Source organism: Mytilus trossulus, chromosome 2 (genome assembly GCF_036588685.1).
Source record: "Mytilus trossulus isolate FHL-02 chromosome 2, PNRI_Mtr1.1.1.hap1, whole genome shotgun sequence".
Lineage (NCBI taxonomy): Eukaryota > Metazoa > Mollusca > Bivalvia > Mytilida > Mytilidae > Mytilus > Mytilus trossulus.
Genome location: NC_086374.1, coordinates 26679864 through 26697927, shown reverse-complemented (window position 1 = coordinate 26697927; position 18064 = coordinate 26679864). Strand labels below are relative to the sequence as shown.

Sequence of the window (18064 nt, the reverse complement as noted above, 5' to 3'; positions counted from 1 at the left end):
GCATGACACATTATACATTAACATTGGCCTACCAGTAATTGTTTCCCTTAAACTGACCCAACCACAAATTAATACATGTAAACTAAGCACAAGTTTTAAAGTCAATAGACCATGACTGAGGGGTGGAGCCAAAGAAAATCATAGAAATGAGATATACCAATGCTTATATAACTGCATACCCAATATAATTTAGCTACCACTATTGGTTATCCATATTCTGACTTATCAAAAACTAATGCATGTAAACTAAGCACAATTTTCAAAGTCAATAGACCATGACTGAGGTGCAGGGTCAAAAAATCTTTGCGGAAATAAGATTTGCCAATGCGAATACAACAGCATACAAAATATAATTGAACTACCACAAGTGGGTCACCATAAACTAGACATAATCACAAACTTATACAGTTGTTGACGCCACTGCTAGTCGAAAATAGAATACCTATGTCTTGCTTTTTGCATCCATCAAGTCGAGACAAAAACAGACTAAACCAAGAAAACTTATCAATGACCAATGAATTATGAAAACAGGATTCAGGACAACAACCTTCAGTTCTTCTACTCTCTGAAATATAAAGCTTAATATGAATAGTATGCCCCCAGCGCTTTTTAATAATGTCTTGTATACTGTAAATTGCATTGTAGGCGAAACAAAAACTGTCACATTATAGCATATAAACCAGAATGTGGAAGTCCCTTTTTACATATAAATATAGCTTACCTAGTTCATAAACATAAATTGATTAATTTCAGTATTTTCAATCTAAAACTGGAATAAACATTTATTTACTTATTTATTGTATCTTAACAATGTGTAGAAATATAAATAATTAATAACAATGGTATTTTATCAAATTATGCAAATAATCTGATTAATAACAAATTGCATGTTAATGCAGAGTTTGTGCAGTTATCGTATCCCATTCACTAAATATAATGTTTTGGTAAGATTTTAAGTGCCAGTCTGCCTAAGAATCAGGCAGTGGTGAAAACATGACCAAAAAACCACACCCCATTTGACATTGATTTCAGTTCATAATATGTAGTTTTGCACAAAAATAACATTCATTTCCTTTTTCTGTTCTGGTAATAGAAGATACAATTTGGTTGAAATGCATTAGAAATTAACGAATAAGGGGAGATAACTCTGTAATTTGCTATCATTCTAACCAATTTTCCAACCAATTTATTTGATATTACCAGACACACACAAACGAAAGACTAATATTTTTTAACTCAGGATGATGATTAGTATTAAATAGCATGATTAGCACGGTGGGTTTTTTCTTATCATGTTTTGATTTTTACCTAAATTGCCTGATTCTTACAAAGACCGGCACTTAAAATAAAAGATCTGCATTGCAACCATCAGGTACTGACACTGATGTTTATATTTAATAAAGGGGTGATAATAATGGTCAGCTTTCTATAGAAGTGTAGATCAGTGAAAGAAAGGAAAAAGACCGGAGATAAATTCACAGGTGGTAATAAAGTTCCAACAAAATGTATTGAGGAATAAACATAATGAAAACAGCACCAAACTCATGTTCATAAAAAGACAACTTAAATCATGTTTAATGCTACAAATATGTCAATAAAATGTTTCTATATGATTTTAAAGATTAATATTAAATTTTTCATGATTATCAATAGAGCTTTATATTACATACAAGTGTTTTTTTCAAAAGATGACTGAAAGACAATGGACTCTCTGTTTGAGATGTAATATCACAGGATCAAAATGATTCAATATTTGGAATGTTCTGAGTTCCTCTCTATCAACCTCTTCTGTAACAAGGACCATGCCTTCTCAACCTAGAAAAAAAATATGAGATCATTCTCTTAATTCTGAAAATTCTTATGATATTAAAACACATATCTTTATCTTATCTACAGTTTTTTGTCAGGAAAAAGGAAATAATATGAAAGTTTTTTTTCTGTAGTTGCAATAATATTGTCCTCAAGGTATCTTTTACCAATAATTGTATGATTTCAATTTTCTTTTATGCATCCAACTTTCAATTTTGATATCAACTTAAAGGCATCCAAACATTGAAACTTTTAGTAAACAATAAACTGTTGACACAAAGATATGTGTCACCTGTCAACAAAATATTCAGAAAAAAAACAATGTGATTGACAGCAACATTGCTTATCAATTCAAAGTCACTTTACCATATAGTGTGAAGGGCCTTAAAATGGTTGAAAAACTAGGATGTACAAACAGTAATGTAACTTGTATGAAATATTATCGATTGTAAGTAGTTCTAATCAAGGAAGGAAGGCATGGGTCTAAAAATTGTTTTCAAATAGATATGTACTGATATTAATGCATCATCATTCACCCTTTTGTTGTCCCAGGCAGGACAAAAAATCAGATGAAAAATCTCTTTCCATTTGAGAGTCGAGTTAGTTTTTAGAAATGTATTACGGGTAAATATGAAATGTAGTATTTTCTCTTTCCTGAAACATGGCAAATCAAACTTAAATTTCTCACCGAAATAAGCAGTGTAGATATAGTTTCTTGGCATATTTCAAGAGTGCATATCATCACTGACTTTGTGTGAAAATTTCCAAAAAAATTCAATGCTATATTTATTCTGTATTGTATGCCATTAAGCATTTATTTCAAAAAACAAATCGTTTCAAACAAACATATACCTGTGTTTGAGTGTACTCATACTCCCATAAAGTACATAGTACAACATTTGAACTTTGAACTCTCTCCTTATTGGATAGTTGTGACTTTAACCTTTTGTTTGCTTCCTCTTCCGTCATATTATTTCTGTCCATCATTCTCTTGACTGCCTAGAATAAAGATGGTGAGTTTAGCCAATTAAGACAAACAAGAATCAATAATAGACACAACTGCTACAAAAACCTGAAAATAATCTTCATAATAAACAATCCCTACTGTGTATTTTGTCAACACAATGCACCTGTTTTCAAGATGTCAATGTGTCAATTAAAGATCTCATCTTTAATGATAATTATTAAATTGCTAAATGATTATGTCCTCTTAGTTTTCACTAGTTCAGGGCAGAGGAAATTATCACAATACATGTACACCATTTCAAATTTGTGTCATTGAAGGAAATAAAAAAAATCTCGTTTTAATTTTGCGTCACAACCAAAAATGTGCATTAAAATCAAGAGTTTTTTTCAAATGTCATTAAATAAAGATCTGTTATTTTTTTTTAATATTGTATTTCTATTTACTCCAGATTGAGAATTCTCCAACATTCTTAATTCCTTAACCTTGTTTCATTATATTAACAACAGAAATGCATATCCCAAGTTTTGTAATAATTAACATACAATATCTTTTGAACCCTTTCTATGGTCTAAGTCATGATTCCATTTTTGTTTTATTTATAGGATTCTATAATTACCTCCCCTGGGGGAACAACAGATGTCCACACTTCATGTACTAGATTGTTCCAGCCTGCATCTAATAGTAAGGCAGCTTCCAATACCACAATTTCTTTACCATCTTTAAAATACAACAAGAGTGAAATTAAATAATATTGAAAATTTTTACTCTGAAGTTTTTTCTGTTAAATGTATCCTAACAATTCAGATACAATCGCATTAAAATTGAGTTTTAGGTTGATGTTGATTTGTATCTTCTTGCATTATTTGCACATTTATGGATTTCAGCAAGTCAACATGGCAGTTCATTCCTTAGTTATAACATGTCAACTCTATATCTGACACAGTTCACCTGTTATAACTGAGGAGTAAGCCGACATGTTGAGTTGCTGAAATCTATAAATGTGCTTATAGAATGCTGGCTTACTTACTTACTTACTTAGGTGGTAAAATAAAACAGCCATACATGTGGCATATTTATCTTAGCTTTGGTTTTACATGTATAAATAACCGTATTTGTCTTATTAGAAGTTTAATAGTTTATGCAAGCCACAGATTTGGATTTGTTTTCATTTTCACATGGCATGGGCCGTCAAATTTGATTTATTGATTGTTGCTGTAAGTAACTTTCAGCCATATTGGTTATGTTGAGGTTGTCAGTGTTTATCCTACAAGATGAAATTTGAATATAAATCAAAGTATAAAACAAATCTATGGCTTGAATGACTAATTTTAATTAGTGAAGAGTAACTTTATAATCAAGTAATGTAATTTTTTGCATGGAAGTCATTAAAAAATATCTATTACAAACTTTCAGCATGTTTCTTTATCTTGTCTTCTGCAAGTTTTCCTATCTCTGGCCAAACAATTCTGTTGAGTAAATGCAGCTTTTCCTGAAATAAGATAATAATATACATCGATAATAATATATTAACTGTTGCGGGAAAGTATAAATCTACAAATAATTAGAGAAACTTATTTATCAAGCATACAATAAATCATGCTTCTCTTTCCTGGCATTTTTAGAAGACATAGTTATATTCCCCCGCAACTAGACACAAAGGGGGCATGAAGGTTTATCATTGTATGTCTTTATGTCTTTCTGTCTGGATATTTGTTTCCATTTTCTAACTTTAGTTTGCCTCAACCAAATTTCGTAAAGCTTTACACAATGCAGCATTATGCTTATTACCACCAAACATAGATCAATTTCTTATTTGGGTGCCATAAATTTCACCATTCTCGAGTTATGTCCCTTTATAAATGGAAATGTTAATGAAATTACATTTTCACATTTACATGTGATCTGTAGCCCATGGACATTCTTCTTGCATTTCCTATCAAGTTCACTTGAAAAATATAACATGGTAGTGAACAATTTGTATGGTGCAAGATAATTTCAAATTTTGATATTTGTCAAATTTAAAGACTGCGGACACAGCAAATCCTAAATCTAAAAATATAAATACAATATTTGTTAATCTCACTGGATTGCTAAATACAATAGATCCTAAGACTCTTCTTTGAATTTCTCCATTTTTACCAACAATTTCATTACCAAACTGTTCTACCAAAGTACTGTAACAGGGTGTTCCTTTCAAATACACTTCATGACCTAGAAATATAAAATTGTATAGTTTGTATTAGTAATAATGTGTACCTATACTAACTTAAGTTAGAATTAATTATTTTCATTTCTGAAGTTTAAGCAATGTGGGATAGCACAAAATCACAAGGGACAGTAAATGTGGGTCTCACATTATATCTAAACTGGTAATTGAAGCATAATTAGTTTAGTCAATTTTCAATCTTAAAATATAAATTGATAACAATTTTAAAAGAAATTTTTAATCATTGTCTACAATGTTTCCTCAATCTACAAAAATTGGATTCAACTAAAATTAATGAATCTTCTATACTTCCCTATATATCCTTATTTGTTATCTCCCTTATCAGACAGAAACAGGACATTTACTACCTTATTTGTTATCTCCCTTATTAAACAGGGCATATACATTTTGTACTTCCTTGTTAGATAGGGCACACTATCCTCTTTATATTCCCATTATCAGACATGGCAAATACTCCTTATTAGTTAGGGCAGCCAAAGGTGCACTTACCTCTTTATATCGCCCTTATAAGACAAGGCATATACATTTTGTACTTCCTTGTCAGATAGGGAAAACTTTATAGCGAAGGTATATTCTCCTTATTTTTTATCTCCCTTATGAGACAGGGCATATACATTGTGCATTTCCTTATATGATAGAGCTATGAACCTTATCATGCTTATCAGACAGGGCATATACAACCTTTTTTTGTTCTATTATATCCCCTTATCAGTCAAAATGTCTAATGAGTGACACACCATAAACATTGATATATAGACATTACCTAATTTGTCACAGTCCACTGTACCAGCACCTAGTTTCTCTAACCTTCCACACAATGCTGACTTCCCGCTAGCTATGCCTCCTGTCAATCCTATTACATAGGGAGAGCTAGGTATGTTTCTGTTTGGCTGAAAAATATATACATTTTCAACTTCCACAAAGTATTGAACACATTTCTATCAAAAGAATTATAGTTGTTTCTAAATTGACCTTCCAAACAAATTCTAATCTCATTAATGACACAACTTATAGCAGCGGCCACGGAATCAACAAAATTCACCATCACTTACCGGTAATTCTTAGATCAATTCTGAGTTGGACAAAATTTTGTACATTATATGAATATTTGCATACAGAATATAATTTTTTTTATTTTGTATAAGACCTTGAACCTTAGATAAGACATTTCAATTTCATCTTATATACAGAGAAGCATGCTACATACCTCATGATTTTCCACATTAAAATAATTCAACCTTTATTTATAGATTGATAACATTACCCAACTGTTATAAGGAATGGAAATACAGAGTATTCTTTAAAAAGGATTACCGGTACTCAAAAACATTATAAAATCAAAGAAGACATACCTTAATAGGATTGATAACAGTTCCAAGCAGCCTCTTTCTTGATGATGATGAACTAATTTTTTCCTCTTCGTATTGATTATGACATGAATCTACAACCAGTTCTATCACATGCTGCTTCAGAACAGTAAATCCCTGAAATAAAACTAGTTTATATTGCCACTTACTCTGATGACAAAAAAATAAAATATCAAGCAGATCTTCAATGCATCAGTTAAACATTGTATCGAAGACTATTTGTTCGGCCAAAATATTTGTCAACACGATTTTATACATGTCATTATCTTTGTATATTACCATCTTATAATAGTATTGTTGAGAAAATCTTTTAAACTCGTTTAAAATTTGTTTCCTTAACTGCTTATTTTAGACAAGGCAGTAAATCTTTGATTAGGTCCTTTTTATAAATTTATATATTATATACAAAAAAGGACTTGTAGGTTAACAAACAATGTCATAGAAATATATATTTTCTCAAAATAATACTGGTTAGCAGTGCTAGTACATGTAGCAGGTGAAAGTAAATATTCCATTGGCAATATAATCAACCTTGCAACCCCAATTTAAAAAATAAATAAATGGTACCCTAATTATACATGTATTATTAAATTCTTCCTATTATAAGGAATGTTTTTGATCCCTTACATGTTTGTTGACCTACTTCTTTAGAACATTCTAACTGATCATAATAAATAAAACAATATTGTCATTTTACACGTATATATATGTTGTAGGGTTGTCACTGACTCAGACGTACTTATGAATATAATTTTTTTCTATGACTGTATCTTACATTAATTTGTAGGATCCTTTACTATAGATAATTTAGCTGATCTGTAACAATAACATCTTCATGCCTTATATATCATGTACTGTAGTACGCTGCTAGATTAAAACTGACGTGGAAAGGTAACACATGCCCACCGAAAGCTCTTTTTTTGAGAGCCCAGGTGGTCGTGTGGTCTAGTGGGACGGCTGCAGTGCAGGCGATTTGGTGTCACGATATCACAGTAGCATGGGTTCGAATCCCGGCGAGAGAAGAACCAAAAATTTGTGAAAGCAAATTTCGCCATCAATGATGGTGATACATGGCTGTGTACATAATATATATACAACTCGTCTAAACATCAACCCAACAATGTTAGATCTGTAAATTTGCTTTCCCAAATTTTTGGTTCTTCCCTCGCTGGGATTCGAACCCATGCTACTGTGATATCGTGACACCAAATCGCCTGCACTGCAGCCGAGCCCAGGTGGTCGTGTGGTCTAGCGGAACGGCTGCAGTGCAGGCGATTTGGTGTCACGATATCACAGTAGCATGGGTTCGAATCCCGGCGAGGGAAGAACCAAAAATTTGCGAAAGCAAATTTACAGATCTAACATTGTTGGGTTGATGTTTAGACGAGTTGTATATATATTATGTACACAGCCATGTATCACCATCATTGATGGCGATCCGATGGATACATCTGTTGTAGGGTTGTCACTGACTCAGACGTACTTATATATATATATATATATATATATATCTACCTTCTTCTGTCTTTCTTCATTAACTATTTCTCCTCCTCTTTTTGTCTCTTCACTCACTACAATAAACTGGAGATCTGGATCAGAGATTGTCGGACCAAACATATCATTGATTGCCACAACTTTATGTTCAATGCATGGCTTGATATCCTGTAGAAAGTCTAAAACCCCTTCAATTCTCTTCTCTGTTGGAGTTATCAGTTCACATAATGTCTTTTCTGAAGAAAAAAAAATGTAATTTTTTTTGTAAGTGTTATTCTCTTGCAGTATATATACAAGCAACTCCATAAAGTGTGTAACCTTGTATGTGCTAAGTGGTTTATCCCCTTTATTTTTGTTCCAGTTTTAATTGTTCAAATATCATGAAGTATGATAAACACACATTTTTGCATATCAGAGATTATCTTGTTTTCAGATAAGAAGTGTTTTTGGAATATATGAAAAGATTATTCACCTAAGAATAATAATGTTGTTTGATGGAGGCATCAATTAGTTTGGGTTATTTAACACTCCTGACAATTTTTTTCATGATGAATAATGTATGAAATTCTTGCCAAATGATGTTAATGATAATTTTTGGTGCATGACCATAAAATGTACACTTTCATTTAGATGATAAAAAAATCTACTGATATTGGCGAATCAGGTTAATTTGTTTATAAAAAATAATGGTACGATAATTATTTGAGACCTCTTACAAATCACAATGAGAATATTTTGACCAATTTTAATATGGTAAAATTTTAACCAATTTGCACTAAAAATTACTGTTTGACCATAAAGGGCATTCCTACCCTCATTGCTGAAGTCAGCATTTAAAATCTTTCATACTAACATCAGTGCTGCATTACAATTGATAAACAATAGAAAAACTTATAATGAAATATATAAGAAGTATTTCAATAACTGATAATGTAAGTGTTGTTTCTTGGAACAAAATAAACATGTATACATGTAGTGGGGTCTATCTTTGGCCTACTTAACACTTTTTCCCTACATTGTCTTAATTTCCTACTTTGATTCATATTTTCATCTGTAACTCCAACTGTTATCTGTCGTTCTGCCAGGAAACATGCTTCACTCAACATTATTTTGTGACCTGCATGTAAACGGTCAAAGGTTCCACCAAGAACAACATTATCAAATGATTCCACTTTATCATCCTCAATCATACTGCTTTGACTGTCAGCAGGCATGCTTAATGTGTGTACTTCTGTTGGTCCTCTTGATCCATCTTTCATTAAGCTTGCTAAAGATTCAGATTTATTTTGAAATTCATCAGCAATCAATTGATTGTCTATCAATACAATATCACAAGGTCTTTTTAAATCAAACTTTAAATTCCTTTCCAATTGTAAATTTGATACATTGTTTAATAATATTCTGACATCTAAATTATTGCATAGCGAAGCACTAGAAGAGTACAACTGTGTCATTAGACATCGGAAGTCTTTAGAACAAGGCACATTCCGGATTTTGAATGTATGTGAACTGGATGATGGTTGAATATGAACATAGAGTGTATTGGATACTACTGTTGCAGCTTCCTCCAAAACCGATTGAACAGCTGATTTTAAAACAGGAAGTGGTCTTGTCAGAATTAAAAGTCCTGTTTTATACATTATAAAAACCTGCAAAACAAAAATCAAAACTAAAGCATGAAAAAAAGAATATCAAAGTAGGAAATTTAGACAATATAGGAAAGAATGTTTAGTAGGCCTACTAATTTATTCCTGTCTGTTCCAAATTACAACACTTATATAAGAAAGAGGGTGTTGTATGATTGACAATGAAACAACTGCCCCCCCCCCCCCCCCATAATATTACAAAATACTTGGACATGTTTTGACCATATAATACCAGAAAGATGTGAGGTTCTTCAGAAAAAGTTTCTTCAAATAATATAAATATGTCACATTATGTGCTCACATGATCAGGGTCAGGATATGTACTTAAAAGTGGTTTTTACAAAAAAAAAATATTTTATCACTTGAAATGTACCCCTCATAAAAAGGAAATATGGTAATTACATTGAGGTTAGGGTCCAATAAACCATTAGATTAAAATGGTATTCAGAATTAAGATTATGGCTAATCCCGATTGGTCTATATGTGTGCTGGTTATTTTTTATTATTAGAGACTTTGTGCACTCTGCATTGTGGGTCTCATTGGGGTCTTAGCATGAAGCAGGATTGGCAGATTTTTTAGGTGTGACACATGAAAGTCAAATAAATAAGCGTGAAAACGGGAAACGAATTTGGTGGGACAGGGGAAATTACAATCCCTATTATGGCAACGAGAAGTTGGATACAGGATTCTCACAATAACAATAAGCAGGATCGTGATTGACAAAAAAATTAACTCGTAAATGGTGATGAGACCCCCCAATCAGACCCCTCCTATATACCAAAGGAAAAAAAATATATTTTCCTTAGCCCTAACAGAACTGAAGTGTCTTTCTATGCTAGGATGAGACATATGGTTTTGAGTGCAAAATTGATAGGTATGGGAGATAAGGCCAAATTATGTTAAGACAAGAGGCTGTCACAACGACAGCAAACCGGATTTATTAACATTTATTTGTGTCCTGGCAATATCACAAGAACCATTACTGATGAACGGTAAAAGTCAAAATCATCATTATTGAACTTGACCTCCATTTTGTCATCAGTAACAACGTATTAAAATTTGGGAAGCTTTGGAAGAACAGTTCATGCGTAAATGCACGGACACGACTGGAAACTCAATTTTTCAATCTTTCAAGAACCATAAGTTATAACTCCTGAACGGTAAAAGTCAAAATCATTTAGTTGTCAGTAACAACATATTAAAATTTTTAAAGCTTTGGTTAAACGGGACAACATTTGATAGTTGCCCCGCCCACCAGCCCGACTGGCCGCCTGCTTGCCGTACATCCCAAAAACAATAACCGACATTTTTGTCACAAAAATCTGGTTAAAAAGCAACAGGCACCTTTATTTTTTGGACCAAACAATTTTTCATTAATTCTAACAAAAAAATCAACTTTCTAAAGTTTGTTTCTCGAAATAGGCCATCATTGTCGCCTTATTAATTTTAATTGTTTATTACAATCTATGAGAAATTACAGTTGTGAGGGGGATAGGACCTTTATCGGGATCCTGGATCGGGTGTTTTTAAGCTCGGGATTTCGGGATACGGGTATTCTATTTTTCGAATTTAGGGACCTCGGGATTTCGTATTTTTAAGCCCTGGATTTCGGATCCCCTCAGTTGTTATGTGGTATAGTGGTTTTAGGTCAGTGGTCAGAAAGTTACAATTTGGTTTTGGAAGTGAGTTAAAGGTTGGTTTAAGGTTATATACATTTTAGTTGATATACCTTTTTATCAAAACCAGAGGTACATTACTAAAAGTTCAATAAAAATTGTAAATCTTAAAAATAAAGAAAAATTGAAATTAATTTTAAAAAGCAACCTCAATCAGGCATGCGCCAGAATGTAATCTTCAAAATGTTGATGGTATTCTGTAACTAAAGAAGAAGACCAGTAAACAAAGGTCAACTTTTGGCACATAAGCAAGGGACACAACTCGGAAAGATGACAAAAGGTGTGATACAAACCCGGGTCTGGACCAGAAAGAAAACGAAATACGAAACACGAACGGTTATTTAATATTATTATAAATTCAATATAATTATAACTGTATGAATCATTTTTGTCTTACTTGTTGGTTAGTTTGTTTGTTTATTATGTTATGAATAATTACAAGGGCACCTTGATTTGTTAATAAAATTATCTGTACAGTGTCCATTTATATCTATAAACAAGGATTTGTATAGTAAGACTTACTATACAAATCCTTGCTATGACTATCTATAACATGACAGGCTTTCAATTGAGAAATACGTATGACAAAAATGCGAATTACATGTCAACTGGTCATCAAAGATATAGATTTGTGGTCTAATCTTTGTAGGCCAAAAAATAAAAATAAATAAAAACGATAACAGGAATCATAAAAAATACCAGACATTACAATTTGAAATCAAACCAACCATTAGCACACAACTTTCCTCGACAAATAAACAGTGCATCCAGGTGACCAACGGGCTGAAGCAGATAACACATAACGGTTGAATTGAATTGAATTGAATTGAATTGAATTGAATTGAATTGAATTGAATTGAATTCAATTCAACCGTTATGTGTTATCTGCTTCAGCCCGTTGGTCACCTGGATGCACTGTTTATTTGTCGAGGAAAGTTGTGTGCTAATGGTTGGTTTGATTTCAAATTGTAATGTCTGGTATTTTTTATGATTCCTGTTATCGTTTTTATTTATTTTTATTTTTTGAATTGAATTGTATTCCTTATGAACTTTGTGGTTTTTGTCATGTTAATATGAAATATGCCATGTTAAAAAAAAAACGCGACAACCCGAACAATGAGTAGAAAACAGCATGCACAAGGCCACCAATGTATCTTCCGAACACAGCGATAAAATCCTGCACCGTAGGCGGGGTTCAAACAGCACCTAAGCACAAATAGGAATACTAGTACAGTGAAAAGAGTATTTTTAGAATTGTGATGCGTGTTTTATTTTAACATTTTACAGAAACTGTAAAGTACTCTCATCCAACTGGCACATGTGTATACTTGTTCAGTGAAAAGAGAATGTTTTGAATTGTGATGCTTTTTTTTCATGTACTCTCTTCCAAATGGCTAAGCATATTAAGCAAATAAAACACGGTTAAATGTTTGGGTTTTTTTTTACCATCAATTCTGTTCTCATGCCTTCAGACGCGTACATTCTCGGAAAAAACCCAACATATAATACTTAGGGACCTCTCAAAGGCCTTTGACGGCCTTTAACTTGGTAAACTGCTGTATGCCGGGACATTTTTTTTAAATTTTGTATTCATCATGTGTGTTTTCTTATATAAATGTCCTTCTTCTGATATTTAATTTATTACACAGGGAGTGCAAATAAAAGACAATAGCATTCGCAGCAATTCGCCGGTTGTTATCTGTACATAAAGCAATGCTAACCGGAGTGCTAACCGCAGGGAAACTGGAATCCGCTTGTATTTACGCTACATTCAATTCTAGATACCATATAGTTTAACGTACATAGAATAGAGAATGGAAATGGGGAATGTGTCAAAGAGACAACAACCCGACCATAGAGCCGACAACCGCCGAAGGCCACCAATGGGTCGTCAATGCAGCGAGGCGCCCTTTAGCTGGCCCCTAATCAAATATATATAATAGTTCAGTGCGGATAATGCTAAACTCCGAGTTATACACAGGAAACTAAAGTTAAAAATCATACAAGACTAACAAAGGCCAGAGGCTCCTGACTTTGGACAGGCGCAAACATGCGGTGGGGTTGAACATTTTTTTGGAAATATCCACCATCCCCCTAGTCCTATAGCTCTAGCCAATGTAAAAAAAAACCCAGACGCACAACAATACGCACCGTGAGTAAAACTCAGTTCAAAAGAAGTCCGAGTCTAATGTCAGAAGAGGAAACAAAATAAAATAACCAAAATGACAATAATACATAAATAACAACAGACTAATAGCAGTTACTGACATGCCAGCTCCAGACCTCAATTAAACTGATTGTCTCAGTGTGTGCCATATTTTTCGTTGTGTATGATAGTTACTTTTAACTTTCAAGTTTTCACGGTTTGAAAAAAAAACTTATGACAAAAAAATCCTTGCATCAAAATTCAAAATTCGATTTTAGCTTGTAAATGCTAGGCATTGGCATAGACTATCAATCAAATGATCATGAAACACATTGGCAAATATGAGGGAAGGAAGCTGGTTCATATTGATTAGTTGAACGTTCATAAGTTCGTATCCATTCCATGCATTCTTTCATAAAAAGATTTGGTCGTTGGATTGCTTGGATTTCATCAAGTAAGAAAAATACGAATAATGGCGGTTGAAACCTTTCAAATAGTAAACAACGTTACACCTGTGTCGTATCTCTCTCCATCTCTATCTAATCTAGTTTACCAAATATTCTTTCAGGTGCACCATTTTTGATATTCTGCATGCCAGGACACAGTTTTTATATATATCAACAAGTGCACACGCTGGAATGTCTCGCCTTCTTTACTAACCATTGATATTATGTTGACCAAGAAAACATTGACCAATGAATCATGAAAATTAGGCCAAGGTCAGATGAACCATGCCAGATAGACATGCACACCTTACAATCAATCTATGCATTAAATATATTTCACCAATTGCTTATAATAGCTATAAGAAACATACTTAACCTTGAAAATTTAACACTGACCAATGAAGCCTAAAATGATATCAAGGTCAGATGAAACCTGCTAGACATACATGTATACAGCTTACATTTCTTCCATACAACAAACATAGATGACCCAAGGATTTGTATAGTACTAAAGTCTATACAAATCATTGGTTGACCCTTTACTTACAGTTAAGAAAAACAGACCAAAACACAAAAACTTCACCAAACAATGAACAATGAACCGTGAAAATCAGGTAAAGATGAAATTAAACCTGCGATATTGCGTGACGTGTACATCATATATTTGCATACAGTGGCGGATCCAGAAATTTTTATAAGTGGGGGCCCACTGACTGCCTAAGAGGGGTCCCGATCTCGTCACGCTTCAGTGATTCCCCAAATGAGCAACCAATTTTTTTTCTCAAAAAGGGGGGGGGGGGGCACTTGGCCCTCCCCTAAATCCGCCTCTGTGTATACACCAAATATAGTTGACCTATTGCATATACAGTATTAGAAAAAAGACCATCTCAAACACTTAAATTTGACCACTGAACCGTGAAAATGAGTTCAAGGTCAGATTACACCTGTCAATTGGACATGCACACCTTACACTCATTCGATTCATACACTTAATATAGAATACCTATATATATTGCATACAGTATAAAAAAAACATTCCAAAACACCATAAACTGAACTAGACTCACGGAACCATGAAAATGAGGTCAAGGTCAGAAGACACCTGCCAGTTGGACATAAATTTACACCTCAGTTACAATCCTTCCATACACCAAATATACTAGACCTTTTGCTTAAAGTATCGAAGATATGGACCTTCAAGAACACCAAAACTTTATCTTATTCATTGATTCGTGAAATGAGGTCAAGGACGAGTGAAAGCTGTCTGACCGGTATGAGGATCTTGCAAGGTAAGCACATACGTATATATAATTATACTAGTATTACATGTACTCATAATAAGAGAGAAGTCAACATTACAAACAATCTTCATTTTTTTTTCAAGCAGTCACTGAATGATCCTGAATCATCAGTGAAAATGAGGTAACGGCCAATGGACATGTGACAGACGGAAACATTTTTGCGGCGGCTTCTTTATGCCCAGGAACAGCTGCCCAGACTATTTCAAGACTAATACATTTTTGTTAACAATTGAAGTGCGTCGATGTAATTTGGGTAACGGACGTTACTCCACCTTACAGAATCATGGGTCTTTTGGAGGTCCGTTCAATGGAAATAAGAGTGTGGCATGAGTGCCAATGAGACAACTATCCATACAAGTCACAATTTGTAAAAAGTTAACAATTATAGTTATCAAAGTGCGGTCGTCAACACGAAGCCTTAATTGCCGCTCGGCACACCGAAAAGCCAGCTATAAGGGATCACAAAATGACGCTGTCTAAAGCAATTCAAACAGTAAAACTAACGGTCTAATCTACATTGTATACACAAATAAACCACTGAACAAATGTTTCCAGAATAATGACAGGTGCAAATTAAAATGCAGCGGGTTTAAACGTTTTTAACAGGCGCCAACCTTCACCCTAACCTGAAACACGGTAGTATAACATTATTTAAAACATTGAAAGACAACCCTATTTCTATGATTCAATATCGATTCTAAATCAAATTGGTAGAACTACATAGTAAATAATGATGCATCTACAAAATAAACACAGAATGGGAACATTTATCTGTGTCGTTATATTAAAATAAACGTGAAAAACTGTCACTAGAAAAAACTGCCGAATTTTGGCACTACGTTTATAATTATGTCTTAATGAAGTTTCTTATTTCGTCAAGAATAAAATTAATTATTTGTATGTATGTGGTTTGAGTAATATCTGCAGGCAAATTTTTCTTTCATCATCACATCTTAATGTTGACAATTTGTAAAGATTAAGATTTATCTAAACCCCAAGGTACGAATACAAAATCACCTCCGTCACCGATTTGATTCAGAAAGTACGTGTACCAACCTCGATTTCAAATCTAACAATGACTAGTGCCCTGATTTCGAGCGTTGGAAGTAGTTACCTTTAACTTTGACTGCATAAAGTTAATAAGTGGTTTTCAGATAGTATTAACAGTGATTTTTTAAGCAGCACTTAACTACTTATTTATCTTTGTAATATGGAAGTAATTTTAAACAGCATATAAAATTATTTTGCTGTTCAGTGCCCATGAAATGAATGGAATGTGAAGAATTTCAGTGCTATTTTTGGTTTGTGTATTTCAAATATTTAAATTTCACACTACAAACTGTGAAGGTACAAAAGGAAAAGCCACCTGGAGTGTTAACGTATTGCTTACATTATGTGATATAACTTTTGAAGCTAAATAGAAAATAAAAACTTGAGAACAATGATGTTGAATGGGTATAACCATCATTACCATAATAGTGTTTCAGGGTTTAGTCCACCAGGGAAAGAGAAATACCAACCTAATACGAACATTAAAACACATTGTCTCAGTGATGATTATACTGTTGTTGAGGATATAGGAAGGTAGGTTTACAGCATAGATAAATGTTATCCACTTCTTTCCCAATTTATTATGTACTATTTACATGTACATGTATGATGTACACTACAATCATTAACAGCTAGATTCACTTCATTTGAAGGGATAACGTGATTTAAAGGGCAATACATGTAGCTACAAATTCAATAGAAAAATAAAATATATAAGTGAACATGCATTTAAAAATTAAATTTGACAGTTCATGCTTCTTGAAAAAAATAAGTTACTAGTATATTATTTGATTACGTCAAAACATTTATTTTCTTGCATAGTTCATTACATGTACATATGAATATTGTAGATGTTGATGTTTTATCCTCTCCCCAAAAATATTTATACTCATTTTCATAGATATAGGAAGATGCGAGACAACTCTCCATTCAAATACCAATATAGGTCAAGGTACGGCCTTCAACACGAAGCCAAGGTTGGCTCACACCGAACAGCAAGCTATAAAGGGCCTCAAAAATAAGTAATGTAAAACCATTCAAAAGGGAAAACAAACGGTCTAATCTATATAAGAATATATAGATATATCATAATATGTACCTGTACAGTACGAAATGTATTAAGACTTTTTAAATTGTCCCCCTTTAACCCCTTACATGGTGTACCAATAGATTATCACATCAATGTTTAGGGCAATATTAAAACAATAGATGAATTCTGTATGTGACCTTTTCATAATTTCCTTATCTTCTTGTATTATGTATAATGTACATGTACAAATGTATACTAACCATGTTATGGTTGGGTTGTGTCTAAAAGTTGCTATAACACAGACTTTATGGAGGGGCTTCTCAAGAAGGTTGAACATCTGGTTTACTCTATCTATCCTTTAATTTCACATTCCCTATATATAGCTAGCTACATGTGTTACACTGAAATCAGACTGATCAAGCTTGGTGACTGCACATTCTGACCTTCTCACTTAGGCGAGTCGATGAGTCCTGGACTCATTGAAATATATATGTCAGGATTCAGAATCAATCAACTGTTGGGCTCACCATTGCCAAAAAAACTAGTCCCTGGAATCACCTTAAACATCATTAGTGAGAGCATTAATCTGCCTCATTGAACTTCACTTTGATTAGTCCCTTAATTTTCTTTCTTTTTTTCATTTACAATGTCAAAAAAGAATAGTGACCTTTGATGCTTTGATACAGGTACTTGTTCAACTGCTACATGTACTTGCAGATTCCAGGGGATAATAGTACTCTTTCTCGATTCTAAATATTATTTCTAAATACCATTTAAATTTCAATTTTTTCAAGCAATGACTTGAAGTTTGGTAATACACAACATTTCTCTGTTGATTCACCTGTAGATGATAATTGACCAAATACTTGCCATTTATTGTGATCATGGTCATGATGGTGTAATA

General features: G+C 33.1%; 2 protein-coding genes across 4 annotated transcripts in view; one reads left to right on the top strand and one right to left on the bottom strand.

Annotated features, from left to right (window-relative positions):
* Positions 1-818: 818 nt before the first annotated feature.
* LOC134706865 (bifunctional coenzyme A synthase-like) lies at positions 819-17442 on the bottom strand. 3 transcript variants are annotated; one of them, XM_063566185.1, is made up of 11 exons: positions 11404-11451; positions 11241-11270; positions 8898-9513; positions 7886-8100; positions 6356-6487; positions 5767-5893; positions 4860-4987; positions 4184-4265; positions 3393-3493; positions 2662-2808; positions 820-1815 (listed from the first exon to the last, which is right to left on the bottom strand). In XM_063566185.1, the coding sequence occupies exons 3-11, from the start codon at positions 9502-9504 to the stop codon at positions 1747-1749; spliced, it is 1608 nt and encodes a 535-aa protein (XP_063422255.1). In that variant the 5' UTR covers positions 9505-9513; positions 11241-11270; positions 11404-11451; the 3' UTR covers positions 820-1746. The 3 variants fall into 3 exon arrangements, with proteins under 3 accessions (XP_063422254.1, XP_063422255.1, XP_063422256.1); XM_063566184.1 differs by lacking the exons at positions 11241-11270; positions 11404-11451 and adding an exon at positions 17421-17442 and having other exon boundaries at positions 819-1815; XM_063566186.1 differs by lacking the exon at positions 11241-11270 and having other exon boundaries at positions 11336-11444.
* LOC134706866 (serine/threonine-protein kinase 17B-like) overlaps positions 16127-18064 on the top strand; it is a 36981-nt gene continuing 35043 nt past the window's right edge. The window contains exon 1 of the mRNA XM_063566187.1: positions 16127-16664. Coding sequence (XP_063422257.1) covers positions 16522-16664 — 143 coding nt within the window. The 5' untranslated portion in view covers positions 16127-16521. The remainder of the gene's footprint in view (positions 16665-18064) is intronic.

Bases quoted from the DNA above. Each gene is read 5' to 3' on its own strand.
- LOC134706865 (XM_063566184.1), bottom strand. The intron at 5,894-6,355 runs GTATGTCTTCTT...TATATTTTTCAG, and splicing joins CTGTTATCAATCCTATTAAG to CCAAACAGAAACATACCTAG. The intron at 3,494-4,183 runs GTTTGTAATAGA...TGTATTTTAAAG, and splicing joins GATAAAGAAACATGCTGAAA to ATGGTAAAGAAATTGTGGTA.